The sequence below is a fragment of the Gopherus flavomarginatus genome, chromosome 10, assembly GCF_025201925.1.
Source record: "Gopherus flavomarginatus isolate rGopFla2 chromosome 10, rGopFla2.mat.asm, whole genome shotgun sequence".
Lineage (NCBI taxonomy): Eukaryota > Metazoa > Chordata > Testudines > Testudinidae > Gopherus > Gopherus flavomarginatus.
Window position 1 is genome coordinate 1,747,502 of NC_066626.1, and position 19,482 is coordinate 1,766,983.

At 52.0% G+C, this 19,482-nt stretch overlaps 1 protein-coding gene across 1 annotated transcript in view; it reads left to right on the forward strand.

Moving 5' to 3' along the window:
• Positions 1-19,482, forward strand: part of LOC127030055 (nck-associated protein 1-like) — an 83,279-nt gene that overhangs the window by 27,254 nt on the left and 36,543 nt on the right. Inside the window, exons 4-5 of the mRNA XM_050915964.1 lie at positions 6,270-6,412; positions 6,769-6,859. Of these exons, the coding sequence (XP_050771921.1) occupies positions 6,270-6,412; positions 6,769-6,859 (234 nt within the window). The remainder of the gene's footprint in view (positions 1-6,269; positions 6,413-6,768; positions 6,860-19,482) is intronic.

A 19,482-nucleotide genomic window follows, 5' to 3' on the forward strand; every position in this document is an offset into this window, starting at 1 on the left:
CAGCCCCTGCCACAAGTGGGGCTTTAGGGAGTTGCTAAAGTGCAGGGGAATGAGAGGATGACACAGAGCTGGTAGGGGAAGAAGTGGGAGCACCCAAGGAGTCCCTGCTGTTCACAATGAACTCAGCCTACAGAAGCTATGATGCATGCAACCCTCTAGTGGTAGCTCTCACACAAAGGGATAGCGGCTTGTGACAAATGCCCCTTGTACTGGGGTAGACTATGCTGCATGAAGCCCAGTTAATAGATCCACTGTCTTGTTGCAGAGAGCAGGGAGCAAGGAACACTTTACCTGTAAGAGGCTTTAGCACAGTTTGGACACCATCATCCAAAAGTGAGAGCCTCTGCAGGGTTGCAACTAGCTTCAAAGGAAGAAAGCAAGTCACTGTTAGAGGATATGGGACAATATGTTCAGAAGACTGAAAAGACAGGCTAAACTGGGCCCCTTCAAACAACATTGATTTACTACGGCCAAATGCAAGGAACAGCCATTTCAGAACAAGGAATGCAGGCCACATCTACCAAATGGGGGACTGGATCCTGGACAGCATTGGCTGAAGAGGGTTTACATGTCTTAGACGAAAAGAAGCAGCTCGTGAACTCCCATTGTGATGCTACAGCTGAGAGGACGAATATAATCCAGGTCTGTTTAAAAAAAGGGAGTAGTGAGGTGATTTTACCTCTTTAAGTGGCCTTGGTGAGACAGATATGGGAATATTGCATCCAGTACAGCCAGCTAGCTTTTTAAAAAAACTTAAATTAGGGTTGTCAAGCAATTAAAAAAATTATTCAAACAATATCAGGATACCATTTATTTGAATATTTGTGGATGTTTTCTACATTTTCATATTCATACACAATACAAATTTCATACTCTACACAATACAATGTGTACAGTGCTCACTATATTTATTTTTTATTACAAATATTTGCAATGTAAAAAACAAAAACAACAGTATTTTTCAATTCACCCAGTACAAGTTGAACTTACAAATGTAGAATTATGTACCACAAAAGCTGCATTCAAAAATAAAACAATGTAAAACTTTAGAGCCTACAAGTCCACTCAGTCCTACTACTTGTCAGACAAATTTGTTTACATCTGCAGAATATAATGCAGCCTGCTTCTTGTTTACAATGTCACCTGAAAGCAGAACAGGCCTTTGCATGGCACTGTTGTTGTAGCCAGTGCCACAAAATATTTATATGCCAGATGTGCTAAAGAGTCATATGTCCCTTGATGCTTCAACCACCATTCCAGAGGACATGCATCCATGCTGATGATGGATTCTGCTCAATAATGATCCAAAGCACAGCGGACCGATACATGTTCATTTTCATCATCTGAGTCAGAGTCCAACAGCAGAAGGTTGATTTTCTTTTTTGGTGGTTTGGGTTCTGTAGTTTCTGCATCAGAGTGTTGCTCTTTTCAGACTTTTAAAAGCATGCTCCATACCTCACCCCTCTCAGATTTTGGATGGAACTTCAGATTCTTAAATCTTGGGTCCAGTGCTGTAGCTATCTTTAGACATATCACATTGGTATCTTCTCTGTCTTTTGTCGAATTTGCAGTGAAAGTGTTCTTAAAATGAACAACATGTGCTGGATCATCATCTGAGACTGCTATAAAATGAAATATATGGCAGAATGTGGGCCAAAAAACAGAGCAGATGACATACAGTTCTCCCCCAAGGAGTTCAGTCACAAATTTAATTAACACTTTATTTTTTTTAACGAGGGTCATCAGCATAGAGGCATGTCCTCTGGAATGATGGCCTAAGCATGAAGGGGCATATGAATCTTTAGTGCATCTGGCCTGTAAATATAGCACCATAGAATATTAGGGTTGGAAGAGACCTCAGGAAATCATCTAGTCCAATCCCCTGCTCAAAGCAGGACCAACACCAGTATCTTGTGATGCCGGCTACAACAGTGCCATGCGTATGCCTGTTCTCACTTTCAGGTGACATTGTAAACAAGAAGCAGGCAGCATTATATTCTGCAAATGTAAACATACTTGTTTGTCTGAGTGATTAGCTAAACAAGCAGTAGGATTGAGTGGACTTGTAAGGTCTAAAGTTTTTCATTGTTTTGTTTTTGAATGCAGTTATGCAACAAAAAAACCATTACATTTGTAAGTTGCACTTTCATGATAAAGACATTGCAGTACAGTACCTGTATGAGGTGAATTGAAAAATATTATTTTTTCATCATTTTTACAGTGCAAATATTGTAATAAAAATAATAGAGTGAATGCTGTACACTTTGTATTGTGTTGTAATTGGCTTTAGGCCAATTCCACCAATTCCCCTGAATTGGGCCCCGTGCCTAAGAGGGCCCCGTGCCCAGTGAGAATCTCTTCCCTGCCTAGAGGCGACTTTTTAATTTTTACTCACCTGGCAGCTCTCCAGGTCTTCGGCGACACTTCGGCGGTGGGTCCTTCAGTGCCACTGAAGACCTGGAGCGAGTGAAGGACCCGCCGCCGAAGACTCGGAGCACCGCCCGGTGAGTACAAGCCCTATGTGTTTTTTACATTTTTTTTTTATATATAGTCATCCCTGCCGCGGCCCCACTGAAACTGTTCAAATTGCATTTCCTAAAGCCAGCCCTGTTGAAATGAATATATTTGAAAGTGTAGAAAAAGATTGAAAATATTTAATAAGTTTCAACTGGTATTCTACTGTTTAACAGTGCGATTAATCACAATTAATTGTTTTGAGTTAATCGTGAGTTAACTGCAATTAATCCACAGTCCTAATTTAAATAAGTGTTGAAAAATGGAGGAAGGTGCAGAAAAGAGCTACAGAAATGGTTCAAGGGCTGGAGAAGATGCCTTGCAGTGAGACCCCGGGAGCTCAGGCTGTTCAGCTTATCAACACGAGTTTATCAGCATACCTCCCTTGGAATGTCAGATACTGGGATCTAAAGGGCTCTTCAATCTAGGGGAGAAAGTCAGAGCAAGAGGCAGTAGCTGAAGGTGAAAGCAAAGAGATTCAAATTAGAAATAAGGCACATTTTTCATAGTGGTGATGATTACCCCTTGGAATAAACTCCCATGGGAAGGGGATGGATTCTCCTTCTCATGGGGGGGTCTTCAAATCCAGGCTGGAGGCCTTTTGGAAGATGCTTTAGCCAAACAGGTTACTAGACTTCATATGGGGGTAAGAGTGAAATTCCTGGCCTGTGATAACTAGGTCAGGCTATACGGGCCACTAGATCTTAAGAGGCATAAGAATGACCATACTGGGTCAGACCAATGGTCCATCTACCCCAGTATCCTGTCTTCTGACAGTGGCAAATGCCAGATGTCCCAGAGGGAATGAACAGAATAGGTAATCAAGTGATCCATCCAGTCATCCATTTCCAGGGTCTGGCAAACAAAGACTAGGGATGCCATCCCTGCCCAGCCAGGCTAATAGTCATTGATGGAACTATTCTCCATGAACTTATCTAGTGCTTTTGAACCCTGTTATAGTCTTGGCCTTCACAACATTCTCTGGCAAGGAGTTCCACAGGTTGACTGTGTGTTGTGGGAAGATATAATTCCTTTTGTTTGTTTTAAACCTGCTGCCTAGTAATTTCACTTGGTTACCCCTAGTTCTTGTGTTATGAGAAGGAGTAAATAATACCCCCTTATTCACTTTCTCCTCATCAGTCATAATTTTATAAACCTCTATCATACCCCCCCAGTATTCTCTTTTCCTGAAAAGTCCCAGTCTTATTAATCGCTCCCCAAAGGCAATGAAGGGTTCATTCCATCCAAGCCACCTCTGTTGGGAAGGAAGATTAGATGGAAAATGCACTTTTCAGAAGGTTTAATGTGGCACTGGGCACCTGTCAGGCCATTGACATGGTCTCTTCTGGGAGCAGAGAACGTGACACACTGTTGATACAACGGGAAGTTTTATTTCTCAGTCTGGACACTAAGATAATGTTTAAAATGGCTGTTGGGGAAATCTACAAGTTTAAAAGCTTCAACTCTTCTCCAGGCTTCTCTTTCCCACAGTAAGAGCCTCACAGACAGCCTGCAGAAAGAGCAAGAGAGAGAGAGAGTCAGGAATTATGACAGACTGCAGGCAGGGGAAGATACTACATTTATAAACAGCAGGTCCTGCTGTAATGTCACATGCCATGATCGAGTTATGTCAAGGTTACAGAAAATGAAGACCATGTTTTCAGAGTCAGAAGCCAAGGCATCAAATTGAAGGGCTGAGCTACCGGCTATACCAGTACAGTTAAAGTGATGCACCCTAGTGTTGAGGCAGTTATGCTGGTATAGGAGTGCTAGTCCTGGGATAACTATTCCTATACGAGAAGGTAAATAAACTACTGATATAAACATGTAGAGCTACATCCACTCTAGGGGTGGTACTGGGGTCTACAGTGCTAAAAAGTCACACCCCTCACTGATCTAACTGCCCCAGTACAAGATCTGTACACAGACCAGGCCTTAGGGTCACATGTTACTTATACAAGAGGGCACTATTTTAGTGTGCACTATATAGCCTCAGAAAACTTCTGACTCAAAAGGAACATCAGCCTGTTTCTAGTGGAGTAAGGTCCTCTAGGACACTGAGCTTTCAGGAAGTGACACTAGTTCAGTAACATTCGCTTTGGGCAGGAAGCAGCTTTGCTGGAGTCCACCCTCATTTAGGATCTTTGTTCGACTGCCCCCTCATTCCATGGGATTATTGGCTCCCAGCTACAGGACACGTTCTGCTCATGAAAGCAGTGTGCCTTGAGCAAGTACCTTAGTAACTAGTCCCTTCAGAGACTAGACAGCAAATGTCCCGGAGTACAAGACATGCCCAAGACATGAGTACAGTAAGACTCAGCGCTGACCCAGTACAGCAGGGACATACAGGCTCTTGTGATAAACTTGATGTCATATCATGACCCCTCCCCACCTTCCAGACACTTATAAAAGTTCAGTCCCACTTCGATGGTGTCCTGGCCTCATACCATTTCTCCAGGAGTGACCCTTCGGAGTCCATGCTGCTGCTGAGGTGCTCACGGCCTGCATTTGCTGGTTTCCATCCTGGCCTGTCTCACCAACACTGGACAATGAGACGGAAATGGAGATGAGTTAGTACACATACACCAGGATGAGCACTTAGCATGGCCCATGTCAGGCTGCCAGACAGCATGTGGGAGCTGTCTGAAGGGACTTTCTGCATAGGACATGCCTGCATCACGGGACTCTGCCTTCATAAGCACCATCCCCACTGCCACATGCATCATAGTCCAGGTTACCCAGCTCTGAAAGGCCAGTTCTAAATAGGACCTCATGGCATTCCCTGGGATCTGCCTCCTTTGTGTGCTTGAGAGTTCCCCCTTCTGCCAGCTGGACTTTCCCTTAGGGAGTCCTGGCAGGGTCTTTCTATCTTGTTCCATGCCAGAGTGCACTGGATTGTTTCCCCACAATACCCTTGGTCACAAGAAAGTCTTGCCCCCAGGGCAGGGGCAATGCCTTGGTTGTAAGCTGCCATGTGCCTTCCCAGGGCAGCCCACACAAGCTTGGACCTTCAGCCCAAGTGAATGATGGCCCCCTCCCACTTTGGCAAACAGCAGCTGTTCAGGCACCTGCATGGATTTTACTCCTGGCCGGGAGGGTTTGTGGAGAATGTGCCCACAGTGTCTGGATCATGAGCTCTCTGGGGCATGAGCAGTCTTGGCTTGTTTGCCCAGCCCCTAGCACAGTGGGGTCCTGCTCCCCATCTGAGGTCCCCAGGTGCTACCACCACTCGGACCCTACTTAGAAAGCACATTTACAGTAACTGGCAGAAGTCAGCATTTCCTGCTGCCATGTGTTTAAACGGGGGAAGGAGCTAGACATGTTCCACTCATAAAGCAAGGATTTCAGGGTGAAGCAGCCAACAGCTGACTGCTCCTGCATATCCAGTCTTGCTTTGGAACTCAGCCTGCGTTTCCTTAGAGGGATATTTCACTTCCAGTCCCCACCGCATGCCTGGCTTTGCAGTTCTCTCTGCAGGACCCTCCATCTCCATGTGCTGCATGCATTGCATTGCAGGGCACATCCCCTCCAGCAGGGGGCAGCACCCACATGCACATGCAGACACACCCAGAGCAGGGCTCATCCCTCCAGCAGGGGGCAGCACACATATGCCCACCCCCATGCACATGCAGACACACCCAGAGCAGGGCTCATCCCTCCAGCAGGGGGCAGCGCTTGCACATGTGCACACACATGTACACACACACGCTATTGTTCCTGGTCACTGACACCCCCCACTACGCTGCCCCCCACAGCCCGTGAACTACGACCTCACCAAGAACTACCTGGACCTGGTGGTGACCCACACGTCTGTCATCCTGTTGCTGTCACGTATCGAGGACCGCAAAGCCCTGATTGGGATGTACAACTGTGCCCATGAGATGACCCAGGGCAGCGGGTGAGAGGGAATGGGGGGGAGGGGACTGAGGGGGATTGTGCAGGAGAGGGTGGTTCACACAACGCTGGGCTGGGCCACGGTATCCCTGCTGCTGGGTATGTGTGGGTCAGAGGGCTCCAGGGGGCAGTGTACAAATCCCAGAGGTAGTGCCCACGTGGAAGAGTGAGGTGCACTGGCAAAGCCAGCAAGGTCATTTGCCATGAGGTGCATGACCCAGGCATTGCATTGCAGTTCAGGGAGGGATGCACAACCCAGGCACTGGGGGGCAGTTTGCTGAGGGTTGCATGACACAGGCAGTGGGAACAGTTTGCTGAGGGGGCATGAACCAAATCTCTGTCCTTGCTGTCCCCATGCAGCGACCCCTGCTACGCTCGGCTGGCCCAGATGGTGCTGGAGTATGACACCCCACTCAAGGAACTCACAGAGGAGTTCAGGCCTCACACCAAGGTGAGTGACACTGGCAATGGGCTGTGCTCATGGGGGGAGGGGGTGGCTGGCACTAGTGATAACCACTGGACGCAGCAAGGGGCTGTGGACCAGGGGAGGGGATGGTTGGTACAAGTGATAATCACTGGGCACAGCGAGGGGCTGTGGACCGGGGGAGGGGGTGGCTGGCACTAGTGATATCTGCTGTTCTTCTTCGAGTGATTGCTCACATCCATTCCAGTTAGGTGTGCGCGCCGTGCGTGCACGTTCGTCGGAAACTTTTTACCCTAGCAACTCCATTGGGCCGGCAGGTCGCCCCCTAGAGTGGCGCCGCCATGGCACCCGATATATACCCCTGCCGGCCCACCCGCTCCTCAGTTCCTTCTTACCGCCGTGTCGGTCGTTGGAACTGTGGAGTGCGGCATAGCTGTCCTCCACGTTCCTAGCTCTCCTTGTTCTACGTTGATAGTTAGTAGTTAAGTGTAGTTAGTTATATAGTTATAGTGTAATTAATATTGTAGATCTTCGTTAGCCGGTTTGGGCTGTAGCCCTTCCCAGCACCCGGCACCGGGCTCATGCCTGGTTCACCGGGCTTCAAGCAATGTGCGGCCTATAAGAAGCCGATGCCGACCAGCGACCCTCACGACGCGGGTCTAAAGTGCCGGGGGGAATCGCACAGGTCGGACAAGTGCCGCATTTGCAAGGCTTTTAAGCCTAGAACAAAGAAGGAGAGAGACCAGAGACTTAGGACTCTCCTCATGGAAGCGGCACTCGACCCGGCAGCTTCGCAGACCGTCATCTCGACACCGGCACCGGATCGCGCCGGCACCGGAAAGACTACCCGGCACCGACCTTCCCCGGCACCGGGTGCAGAAGCAAGACCCTCGAAGTCTGCAACTCCATCCAGGCAGACTCGAGTGGAGCGCCCGGCACCGACATCTGCCGCGGCACTACCGGCACCGTCGACTCCGGGCCCGGTGGGTCCGTCGAGTCCGCTCCCGCCGAGCTCCCCCATAAGATCTGGGGTTGAGCTATTGGTCCCATCGACACCAGAGACCTTCGCCTCGGCATGGGACCTCATTGCCCTGACTGAGTCAACTCAGCCTCCACCCCCGGTACCTCCGGTGCGGGTAGCGTCCAGGGGCAAGCCCATGATGACAGCGCCGTCTCGGGACTCACGCTCGCGGTCGAGGTCCCGACCCCATGGTCGCTCAAGATCCCGCCGCCGCTCGCAGTCCCGGCACCGCTCCCCGCGGCGGTACCGGTCGTACTCGCGGCACCGATCGGCCTCCAGACGTTCACGGTCTGGTTCCAGCCACCGATACCGGCACCGGGACTCTAGGAGCCAGTCCCACCGTCGATCAGCGCACCGGTCGACCTCCCGGCACTGAGCTGGTGGCAGGTCCCGGTCCCGGTCGACCTCCCGACACCACGTCAGTGGCAGGTCCCAGTCCCAATCCCGGCACCGAGGCAGCGGCCGGTACCGGTCCCGATCCCGGCACCGAGTCCAAGACAGAACCCGGTCCCAATCCCGGCACTGGTATGACTCCCGGTACCGGTCCCCGGCACCGAGAACATCTTCGACGCCAGAACGCGGAGACTCTTACCAGCCGCGGTCGGCCCCTCCATGGCCTTCCAGACAGCCGTCGGTGTCATCACAGGCGGACAGCGTATACGCGCTTGGCACTGACAGACAAGCGGCTCTTTTTCAAGACCCTCCGCAACAGGACCAGGGTCCGCAGCAGTGGGGGTTTTGGACACCCTGGGCGTACCATCAAGCCCAGGGCCCCCAACAGCTTCCTCCTAGGCCTGCAACAGCAGAGCACAGGGCGCCGGAGGCATCGTTGTCTCGCCCCCCTCCCTCCCCGGATGGGGAGGACGGGTCAAAGCAACAGGACCCTGATCTCCCTCCTGAGCCAGAGGCGAGGGCTGAGGCAGACCCCCCGCTGGACACACTCTTGCCAGGGGTCTCCTCATCCTCTTCTCCCGATGAGGCGGTGGCTGGCACTTCCTCTAATAGCCCTCCTCCGCTAGATCTCAGGGCACATCAGGATCTCCTCAGGCGCGTAGCACAGAATCTGAGCCTGCAAGCTGAGGAGGTCTCTGAGATCGAGGACCCCGTCGTCAGCATCCTGTCCTCCGATGCTCCCACCAGGGTCGCCCTACCCTTCATTCGGACGATCCAGGCCAACGCCAATACAATCTGGCAATCGCCGGCCTCCATCCCCCCTACTGCACGGGGCGTCGAAAGGAAGTACATGGCCCCCTCCAAGGGCTATGAGTACCTCCATATTCACCCGACACCATGTTCCCTGGTGGTACAGTCGGTGAAGGAGAGGGAGCGTCATGGACAGGAAGCCCCAGCCCCCAAATCCAAGGAGGCCAGGCGTATGGACCTCCTCGGCCGCAAGGTTTATTCGGCTGGGGCCCTTCAGCTCCGGGTTTCCAATCAGCAAGCCCTTCTTAGCCGCTACGCATTTAACTCGTGGGTGGCAGCGGATAAGTTCAAAGAGCTGCTGCCACAAGAGGTGCGTCAAGAATTTGCGGCGATTCTTGACGAGGGCAAGAAGGTCGCACGAACCTCGTTGCAGGCCTCCTTGGACACTGCAGACTCGGCTGCCCATACCCTTGCCTCGGGGGTGACGATGCGCCGCATCTCCTGGCTTCAGATTTCTGGCCTTCCTCCGGAGCTCCAATACACCATCCAGGACCTCCCGTTCGAAGGCCAGGGCCTGTTCTTGGAGAAGACAGACCCCAGACTGAAAAGTCTTAAGGACAATTGGGTCATTATGCGCTCCCTCGGTATGCACAAGCCTGGGACGCAACGCAGACCCTTCCGGCCGCAGCAACAGCAGCAGCGTAGGCCATACCCCCAGTTCCGCCAGCAGCAGGACCTTAATAGGCGCCGCAGCAGAAATGGCAGGCGCAGGCCGTCGGGCAATCAAGGGGGGCAAAACCAAAGCTCCTCTAAAGCCCCACCTGGACCCAAACCTTCATTTTGAAGGTGCGCCCGAGGGCGTAGTACCAGTATTCCCCATGGATCCTTCCCCCCCCATTTTCCAACCGCCTTTCGTTTTTCCTCCAGGCGTGGTCCCAGATAACATCCGACCGCTGGGTCTTATGCACGGTGCAGACGGGATACCGTCTGCAGTTTGTATCATTTCCTCCCTCCCGCCCCCCATCCTCGTCCCTCTTCAGGGACCCCTCTCACGAGCAATTCCTCCGCCAGGAGGTACAGACGCTCCTCAACAAAGGAGCTATAGAGGCGGTTTCGGAGAATGAGAAGGGCAAGGGGTTTTATTCCCGCTACTTTCTGATCCCCAAGGCCAAGGGAGGCCTCAGGCCTATCCTCGACCTGCGAGAGCTCAACAAATATCTAGTGAAGTTGAAGTTCCGCATGGTATCCCTGGGGACCATTATCCCATCCCTGGATCCTGGATACTGGTATGCCGCCCTCGACATGCAGGACGCTTATTTTCATATTGCCATATGGCCACACCACAGACGTTTCCTTCGGTTTGTGGTTGGCCGCCTTCACTACCAATTTGCGATCCTCCCATTTGGCCTTTCTACAGCCCCGAGGGTATTTACAAAATGCATGGCAGTCGTTGTGGCACATCTTCGGCGCAGTCGCATCCACGTGTTCCCTTACCTCGACGATTGGTTAATTCGGGGCACGTCGGAGCTGCAGGTCTGCAGCCACGTCCACAGGATCACCGGCCTGTTTGCTACCTTGGGCCTCATGATCAACGTGGACAAGTCCACCCTGCTCCCATCGCAGAGGGTGGAGTTCATTGGAGCCGTCCTGGACTCCACCGTGGCCAGGGCCCTTCTACCGTTGCCGAGGTTCCAGTCGTTGTCGGCGATCGTTCAGCATTTGCTGGCAGCCCCCCTGACATCGATACGGACATGTCTAACCCTGTTAGGCCATATGGAAGCCTGCACATTTGTGACCGGGTACGCACGGCTCCTCATGAGGCCCCTCCAGTCTTGGATCATCGCACATTACCAGCCGGCAAGGCAGTCACTGGACACGCTGATCACAATCCCCCAGGGGGTGTTGGATTCTCTCAGTTGGTGGCTAGACCAGTCCGTCGTGTGTGCGGGGCTCCCATTCCACCCACCCCAGCCCTCGGTGTCCCTAACGACGGATGCCTCAGATCTCGGCTGGGGGGCCCACCTGGGAACCCTGAGGACACAGGGCCTATGGTCCCCACAGGAGGTGAAGCTACACATCAACATGCGGGAGTTGAGAGCAGTCCGCCTTGCTTGTCAAACGTTCTGTCATCAGCTTCGGGGTCGTTGTGTCGCGGTATTTACCGACAACACGACGACCATGTACTATATCAACAAGCAGGGCGGCACCAGATCCTCTCCCCTATGTCACGAGGCGATGCGACTCTGGGACTTTTGTATAGCCCACTCCATTCACCTCACGGCTTCCTTGCTCCCCGGAGTACGGAACACGCTGGCGGACCGCCTGAGCAGATCCTTCTTCTCGCACGAGTGATCCCTTCACCCGGACGTCGCCCTCTCGATCTTCCAGAGGTGAGGTTGTCCCCGCGTGGACCTCTTCGCGTCCAGGGGGAACAGGAAATGCCAGGCGTTCTGCTCCTTTCAGGGCCGGGAACCCGGGTCTATAGCGGACGCCTTCCTTATTCCGTGGGCGACCCACTTGTTCTACGCGTTTCCCCCGTTTCCTCTGGTCCACAGGGTCCTTCTGAAGGTGCGCAGGGACAGGGCCCACGTGATCATGGTAGCCCCGGCGTGGCCCAGACAACATTGGTACCCCATGTTGCTGGACCTGGCCATAGCCGACCCAGTTCCCCTGCCCCTTCACCCGGACCTGATCACCCAGGACCACGGAACTCTCTGTCACCCGGACCTCCAGTCGCTGCACCTAGCAGCGTGGCTCCTGCGTGCCTGACCAGTTCTGAGTTGCGCTGCTCCACCCCAGTACGTGAGGTACTCTTGGGCAGCAGGAAGCCTTCCACTAGAGCGACGTACTCGGCCAAGTGGAAACGTTTCTCCTGTTGGTGCGTGGAGAAGGGTCTCCTCCCGATGGAAGTTTCGGTGGCCAATATTTTGGACTATATTTGGTCCCTCAAACAACAGGGCCTGGCGATATCGTCCCTGCGGGTCCACCTGGCGGCTATCTCCACCTTTCACCCGGGTGGGAATGGCCGCTCCGTTTTCTCTCACCCGACAGTGACTAGATTCTTTAAGGGGCTAGAACGTCTATACCCTAACGTCCGACCCCCTGCCCCTACCTGGGATCTTAACCTGGTGTTGTCTCGGCTCATGGGGCCCCCCTTTGAGCCATTAGCTACTTGCTCCCTGCTCTATCTTTCTTGGAAGACTGCCTTTTTAGTAGCTATTACCTAAGCTAGACGGGTGTCGGAACTCCGGGCTCTCACAGTAGATCCCTCGTATACAGTCTTCCATAAAGATAAGGTGCAGCTGAGACCGCACCCTGCCTTTCTCCCCAAGGTGGTCTCAACCTTCCACGTCAACCAGGAAATCTTCCTCCCAGTTTTTTTCCTGAAACCTCATTCTTCTCGCAGGGAACAACAACTCCACTCGCTTGATGTCCGTCGGGCTCTCGCGTTTTATGTGGAGAGGACCAAACCGTTCTGCAAATCCCCCCAGCTTTTCGTGGCAGTAGCGGACCGCATTAAGGGGCTTCCCATTTCCTCGCACAGGTTATCCTCGTGGGAAACGTCCTGTATCAATACCTGCTATGACTTGGCTCATGTTCCTACGGGCCGTGTGACTGCACACTCTACCAGGGCGCAGGCGTCGTCGCTGGCTTTCCTCGCCCGTGTGCCCATCCAGGAAATCTGTCGGGCAGCGACCTGGTCATCGGTCCACACCTTTGCTTCCCACTACGCCCTGGTCCAGCAGTCAAGAGAGGACGCGGCCTTCGGATCTGCAGTGCTCCATGCCGCTACTTCTCACTCCGACCCCACCGCCTAGGTATGGCTTGGGATTCACCTAACTGGAATGGATGTGAGCAATCACTCGAAGAAGAAAAGACGGTTACTCACCTTTGTAACTGTTGTTCTTCGAGATGTGTTGCTCACATCCATTCCACACCCGCCCTCCTTCCCCACTGTCGGAGTATCCGGCAAGAAGGAACTCAGGAGCAGGTGGGCCGGCAGGGGTATATATCGGGTGCCATGGCGGCGCCACTCTAGGGGGCGACCTGCCGGCCCACTGGAGTTGCTAGTGTAAAAAGTTTCCGACGAACGTGCACGCGCGGCGCGCACACCTAACTGGAATGGATGTGAGCAACACATCTCGAAGAACAACAGTTACAAAGGTGAGTAACCGTCTTTTCCCAGCTGTCACTGCATGAGAGCAGAGTCTGGGCTGCATGCACGGTCCTGTGAGAGGGCCGGCGCTACCATTTAGGCAGCCTAGGCAATCACCTAGGGCGCCAGAATAAATGATGGGCGCCGTTTTGCCAGAGGGGGCTGCAGGCGGCTCCGGTGGAGCTGCCGCAGTGGTGCTTACGGACGGTCCGCTGGTCCGCGGCTCCGGTGGAGCTGCCATAGTTGTGCCTGCGGACAGTCGTCCACTCGCGCGGCTCCCGTGGACGTCCCGCAGGCACGACTGCGGCAGCTCCACCTGCGCCGCGAAGCTCCGGACCCTCCGCAGGCACCACTGTGGGCAGCTCCACCGGAGCCGCGGACCAGCGCGCGGGGCAGCGAAATTCCCATCCGCCTAGGGCGCTCAACCCCCTAGCGCCAGTCCTGCCCTCATCCCTGGCCTTTTCATTGGGCCCCCGCCCCCTGAGCCCCCTGACCCCTTCCTTTCCGCAACCCGATACAACTGCACACCCTGCAGCTGATTCGTGCTGAACCGCACCTAGGGAACAACTCTACACGCTCGTGCTGCACACAGAGCACTTCCTCACCCTTGTTTCCCGCCCCGATACCAAGTGGCTGGATGAGGAACCCCGGTGGTCCAGCCTGTACTTCACCTTGGTCCCTTGGCCTGCTAGGGACATTGGTTGGCTACTCCTTCATGGAGCCTTGAGCACAGGCGTGTACTTGGCGTGACTCACCTCCATCCTGATGCCTGTCCATTTTGCAGCGTGAGGGAGACCCTGACGCTCACCTATCTGCAATGTGCCAGGTTGCAGCCCCTTTTCCGGTTCCTTCAGAACCTCCTGCTGAGGTTCTGGCTGCACTTTTCCCCACACCTCTTCATATACACACACCCTGTCTGCAGCCCCACGAAGTCACAAGACCTCTTCAGCAACCTCCTCCCGGTGCTGGCCAAAGTGCCTGTCCACAGCACCAGGAGGAGGATCCTAGACGAGGGGGTGCTCTGCAACAGTGCGTCCTATTTCCGTTCCTCCCTTGTCTCATGCATCCGGGCAGAGTTCCTATGGGTGGCGTCTACTGGCTCTCTAGACACCTTTGAGGAGCAATGTGTGCTGTCCAGGGTACTTTGCTCAGTGTCCCCCTCTGGATCCCTGCTTTTGAACCTATGACCCTGTGATGAGCTCCTTGGGGTGCAGCTTGGAACTCTGGGACTGCTGTGCCCCTTTGGTTTCTGCAGCCTGGGAGGTATAGAAAGTCACACCTCCCCCCTTAGGTTACTGCACGAGGGTTGGTCACTGACTAACTCGAAGGCAGTCTGTGTTATAGTTCTCTTGGCATCCAGCCATCAAGGCCATGAGGTGGCGTGCCTCAGTTTGCCCATTCACACACAGCAAACCAGATTTGTTATGGTTTCTTTGCTGTGATAAGCTTTAAATCTGCTTACAGGTATTAACTGAGAACTAGCGTTACCATAAGACAGGGGTGGCCAATGTGAGCCTGAGAAGGACCCACAATTTACCAATGTACATTGCCAAAGAGCTACAGTAATACATCAGGAGCCCTTGATCAGCCTGCCCCCTGCTCCCAGTGCCTCCCACCCACCAGCAGCCCCTCCATCAGCACCTACCCTTCCCTCCCCATCAGCTGTTTCCTGGCATGCAGGAGGCTCTGGGAGTGAGCAGGGAGGAGTGAGGGCACGGCAGGCTCATGGGATGGTGTGGGAGGGGGCGGAGTGGGGGCAGGGCCTGTGGGGTTGAGCAGTGAGCACCCCCTGGCACATTGGAAAGTTGGCACCTGTAGCTCCAGCCCCAGAGTCAGCGTCTATACTAGGTGCCGCATATTAACTTCTGAAGAGCCGCGTGCAGCTCCGGAGCCCCAGGCTGGCTCCCCATGCCGTAAGGTTTAATGTCAATAACAAAATTCTTATCCCAAAACTTAACATTAATACCAACTTTTTGTTTATCACAGATGGGTGTTTACAAGTATCTTTATGATACCACACCTCCTGTTCAGACAGTGTAGTATGAGGTTAGTTTGTTCGGTACCCAGGGTGTCTTTGACTCTCTCCCGTGTAATCAGTCACTGGTTTTTCTTTCCCTCAGCATTCCCCTCTGCATGGGCTCTTAATTTAATTACTTTTCTAGGATTTTAATGTCTCAGGGTCTGGCCAGATAAGGGTCCAGGTGGATCCTGCACACTGGCTGACCCTTTGGGGGGCTACCTCCCAACCCCAGGACTGTACATATGCAAAAAATCCAGCTTTCTTTTTGGGGTTACTCAGTGTTTTCCCCTCCCAGCTCTGAGTCCTTCCCTGCCCCCTAGAGGGCTGTGATCTGTGCTCTCTGGGCTAGGTGTGTTTACTCTTTGATCAGATTCAACTTTTCTCAATAGCTCTCTCATAACTGTTCCCTGTCTCTCACCAGCCTAGGGGAAAATACCCTCTTCTCTGTCAGATGGGTTATTTCTGCTCTCGCAAACTGCCATCTGGCAATTTTCTGGTCTCAACTTCTCTGCTGTCACAGGCATTGGAGCTGCATCTTGGTTTAAAAAGACAGTTAGGTTTCAAACACATATCAGAAATAGCATCCTGAAAAACTGGGACCTGGATTGGGGTACCCTCCCCCAGCCCTTTCTCTGTCCCTGAGAAGTCAGCTGTGTGACTCTTCCCCTCCAGGAGGTCAGTTACACAGTTCCTTCTCAGAACCTGGGTCACAGGCTGAGTGTCTGGATGCACAGATGTTGACTCAGCCATCCAGTCCTGGGCATCCTCTCCCAAGTGACCAGTGAGGAGACATTCCTGTACCCCCACTATTTCTTCTCCAGTCTCCTCCTCTGGGCCCCTCCCAAGACACATTTCTCTGTGCTCCCTAGGAAGGGGTCCCCTCCCTTGTTCAGCTGCAAAACTCTGGACAGTTTCCTTAATCACTGACAACACCTCTCCTGCCCCTGCACCTGAGGGCATGTTGTCTTCTGCTGGAAAGGAGCTAGTCTCTGGCCCTCCCATTCTTGGAAGCACCCTGCTTCCCTGTGTTACAGAGTCACCGGAATCCTCACCCACCTCAGTGGTTTCTGAGATCCCCTGCCCCTTCCCTGGGCTCTCCTCTGGGACACACTGCTCTCTGCTCCCTAGAGCAGGGTTTATCTCTGGTTCAAGCTGCAACTTGCTGACAGCTAACAACCTGGATAGCTCTCTCCTGGCAGGCGTTACACCCCCATCCCTTCCAGCTGCAGTGCAGGAGTTGGTCTCAACCACCCTCCCACCTGGAAGCATGTGCCTTCCCCCTGCTGCAGAGGAATCAAGGAGACTCTTTCCCATTCTCTCAGTAGTTCCTGAGACCTTACCCTTTCCCTTGGGGATCCCAGCATAAAACTCATTCTTGCTGTGGTTAAATACCTCAATCTGAGGTACACAGAAAAAATCATTACCAAGAAGCAAGTCGACTAGGAGGTGTTCCACTACCCCCACTCTCAAAACACTTTCCAAATCTTCTCACACCACATGGGTTTTAGCTCGTGGTACAAGGAATCTGCTTTCACGGACCCCACAATCTCTGCCATTTGGCCAGGTAACATAGTGGCCTTTGAAACCACACTCTGCTTAACCGGAGAGATCTGGGCCCCTGTATCCCTCTGCCCCAAGTACTCCCTGCCATTAATTTTGATAATCTTAACATGCTCCATATCTGGTTCTGCAGAGGCTAACCTCACAAAACCAATATGATAGGTTCAAGTTGCTTGGGGGGTTTCTGTGTTGAGGACGGCAGAACTAACATGAGCTGTTGGTTGCTTGCTTCCTGCTAGCACAGGGCGTTTGTTCCTCAGATGCTGGTTGGATTTACATTGATAGCACCTTTTGGGCTCTCCTGCTTTTACAGGATGTTTGGGACAAGGGTTAGAGGAATGGTTTTGGGGAGGTGAGTACTCGGCCTCCCAGCCATCCTCCCTCTTGCTAGGGATAAAATGGGATCTTCCCTTCCCACCAGCTTTAAACACCTCTTTCAGTGGGTTGTTTTCAATAGACACCTGGGTCCATTCAAAAGCATCAGCAAGAGACGCCATCTCATCCACAGACTTTACATCTTTGTCCCATAGACGCTGCTTTACATCAGCCTTACATGTGTCTAGGAAATGCTCTGGAGCAACAAGCTCCCGCATTCCCTCAAAGCTTGTAACACCTTTTCCCCTCAGCCACTTTCCCATCAAATCTTTCATTTTGTTCTCATATTCCCCATTACTCCTACCAGTATCCCTCTCAACATTCCTAAATTTAATGCTGTATGTTTCAGGGGAATCTGAAACCTTCGCAAAAGCATGTTTTTAAATTTACAATAGTCTAAAAGCATCCTCAATAGGCATTTCATTTAATACCTTTAGAGCTTTACCAGTTAATTTTGCAATCAGGGCAGGAACTCTCTTAGCCTCAGGGATCTCATGCACTGCACACAGCTTTTCAACAGTGTTCAGATATTCAGCAATATTGTCTGCCTCATTGTATGCAGGCCATAAATAGTCCCAATTGTGGATTTTTGGAGTGATGGCAATTGCTGGGACTGGTGGGTTCTGGTTCTGCTTTTCTAGCAGGTTCACTTGGTGTTTTTGCTCTCTCTCTCTCTCTCTCTCTCCTCCCACTCTCCTTTATCTCCAGTTCTTTCAGGTCTCTGGTGCTCCCTCTCCTTTTCTGCAATCTGCAGCTTCAAAAGCTCTTTCACAATCGCTTCACTGCTTTCACTCATTTTCCTGATTTTTCTATCTCTACTTCCCTCACCCAAAATAAGCAAACAGAGAATAAACTGGTAGCCTCCTCCTGACTCTCCTTAGCCACCACACTTAAAGCCTTCACTTAAAATCTTTACACCAGTGTATGAAGTGCAAATCTTGCTCAGTACAACAAGCTGTGTATTTCCCCCTGCTCGCTGGCCACTGTGATGAGATCCCCGGGGTGCAGCCTGGGACCGTGGGACCGCTGTGCCCCCTTAACTCTCTCCAGCCTGGGCTGTCTCTCACGATGCCTTGTTAGTGACCAGCAGCAAACCCCTCCAGGTGCTGCTATCACTCAGCACAACAGCGTGTGGAGCACCACGCCCAGCTAGATTGCATGGATGCTCCCAGAGCCACTCACAAATCACACCGAAAAAGGGACCAGAGCCAAATCCCTACAGCTCCCAGCACTGTACCCCAGGAATATACCATCTTGCACTGCTCAAGATGAGCAATGCAGATTTATTAATTGGTTCACCGCTTCATTAATGGAAAGTGGATATACACTAGCCTTTGCAAAACCTGAGCAGATTTTCCCCACACTTCAGACAAACTCACTGGTAAAGATAAACAATTAAACATATTTATTGACTGTAAAAGGTAGCTTTTAAGTGATATTGAGTGACTGGCAAAAAGTCAGTTAGTTACCAAAAGAAAAATAAATTTAAGCACACAGTCTAAACTTTCGACCTATTAGACTGGGCAACATCTAGCTTAAGCAGTTTTTCTCACTCCACTGGATATTGCAATCCACAGTATACAGATTTCGTCCTTGAAATCTGGGCCAGTCCCCTCAGCTGGAGGCTTCCAAGTGTCCTTGATGCTTGCAGCGTAGGTGGGTGAAGGAGAAAGGCCCAGTATGTCTGCTTTATACCTCTGTCTACTCTATCTGTCCATCCTGTCTGTTTTATACCCTCAGTCCATGTGCTTGGGGACCACAAGTCCAGGCATGTCTGGGGGGCACTGCTGAGTCTCCAGGCAAGGTTGAGCAATTCCCCTGGTGTGGCCTTGTGCAGGTGAATCACTGAATTGTAGCTCCCTTGCTGGACAATGGTTGTTGATGGGTTGTTTGAAACCCTGCCCTGATGTGGGTTACTTTCCTTGCTGTTGCTTCTGGCGAGCTAATGTCTGGTTGATTCCCCAACTTACAGCATGTTTTAGTGACCACCATACAACACACTTCTCATAACTTCATATGCATTAATGATACACATATATGGACAGAGAAATGACTTTCAGCAGATCATAACCTTTCCCCTGATACCTTACAAGACATGCTTTGTACGATTATATGAAAATGAAGAATATGGGGGTTACAGGATGCTTCCCCAAGGTATATAACAGCAGTTCTCAAACTTTTGTACTGGTGATCCCTTTCACATAGCAAGCGTCTGAGTGCGACACCCCCCTTATAAATTAAAAACACTTTTTATATATTTAACACCATTATAAATGCTGGAAGCAAAGTGGAGTTTGGGGCGGAGGCTGACAGCTCGTGACCCCGCATGTAATAACCTCACACCCCCCTGAGGGGCTCTGATCCCCAGTTTGAGA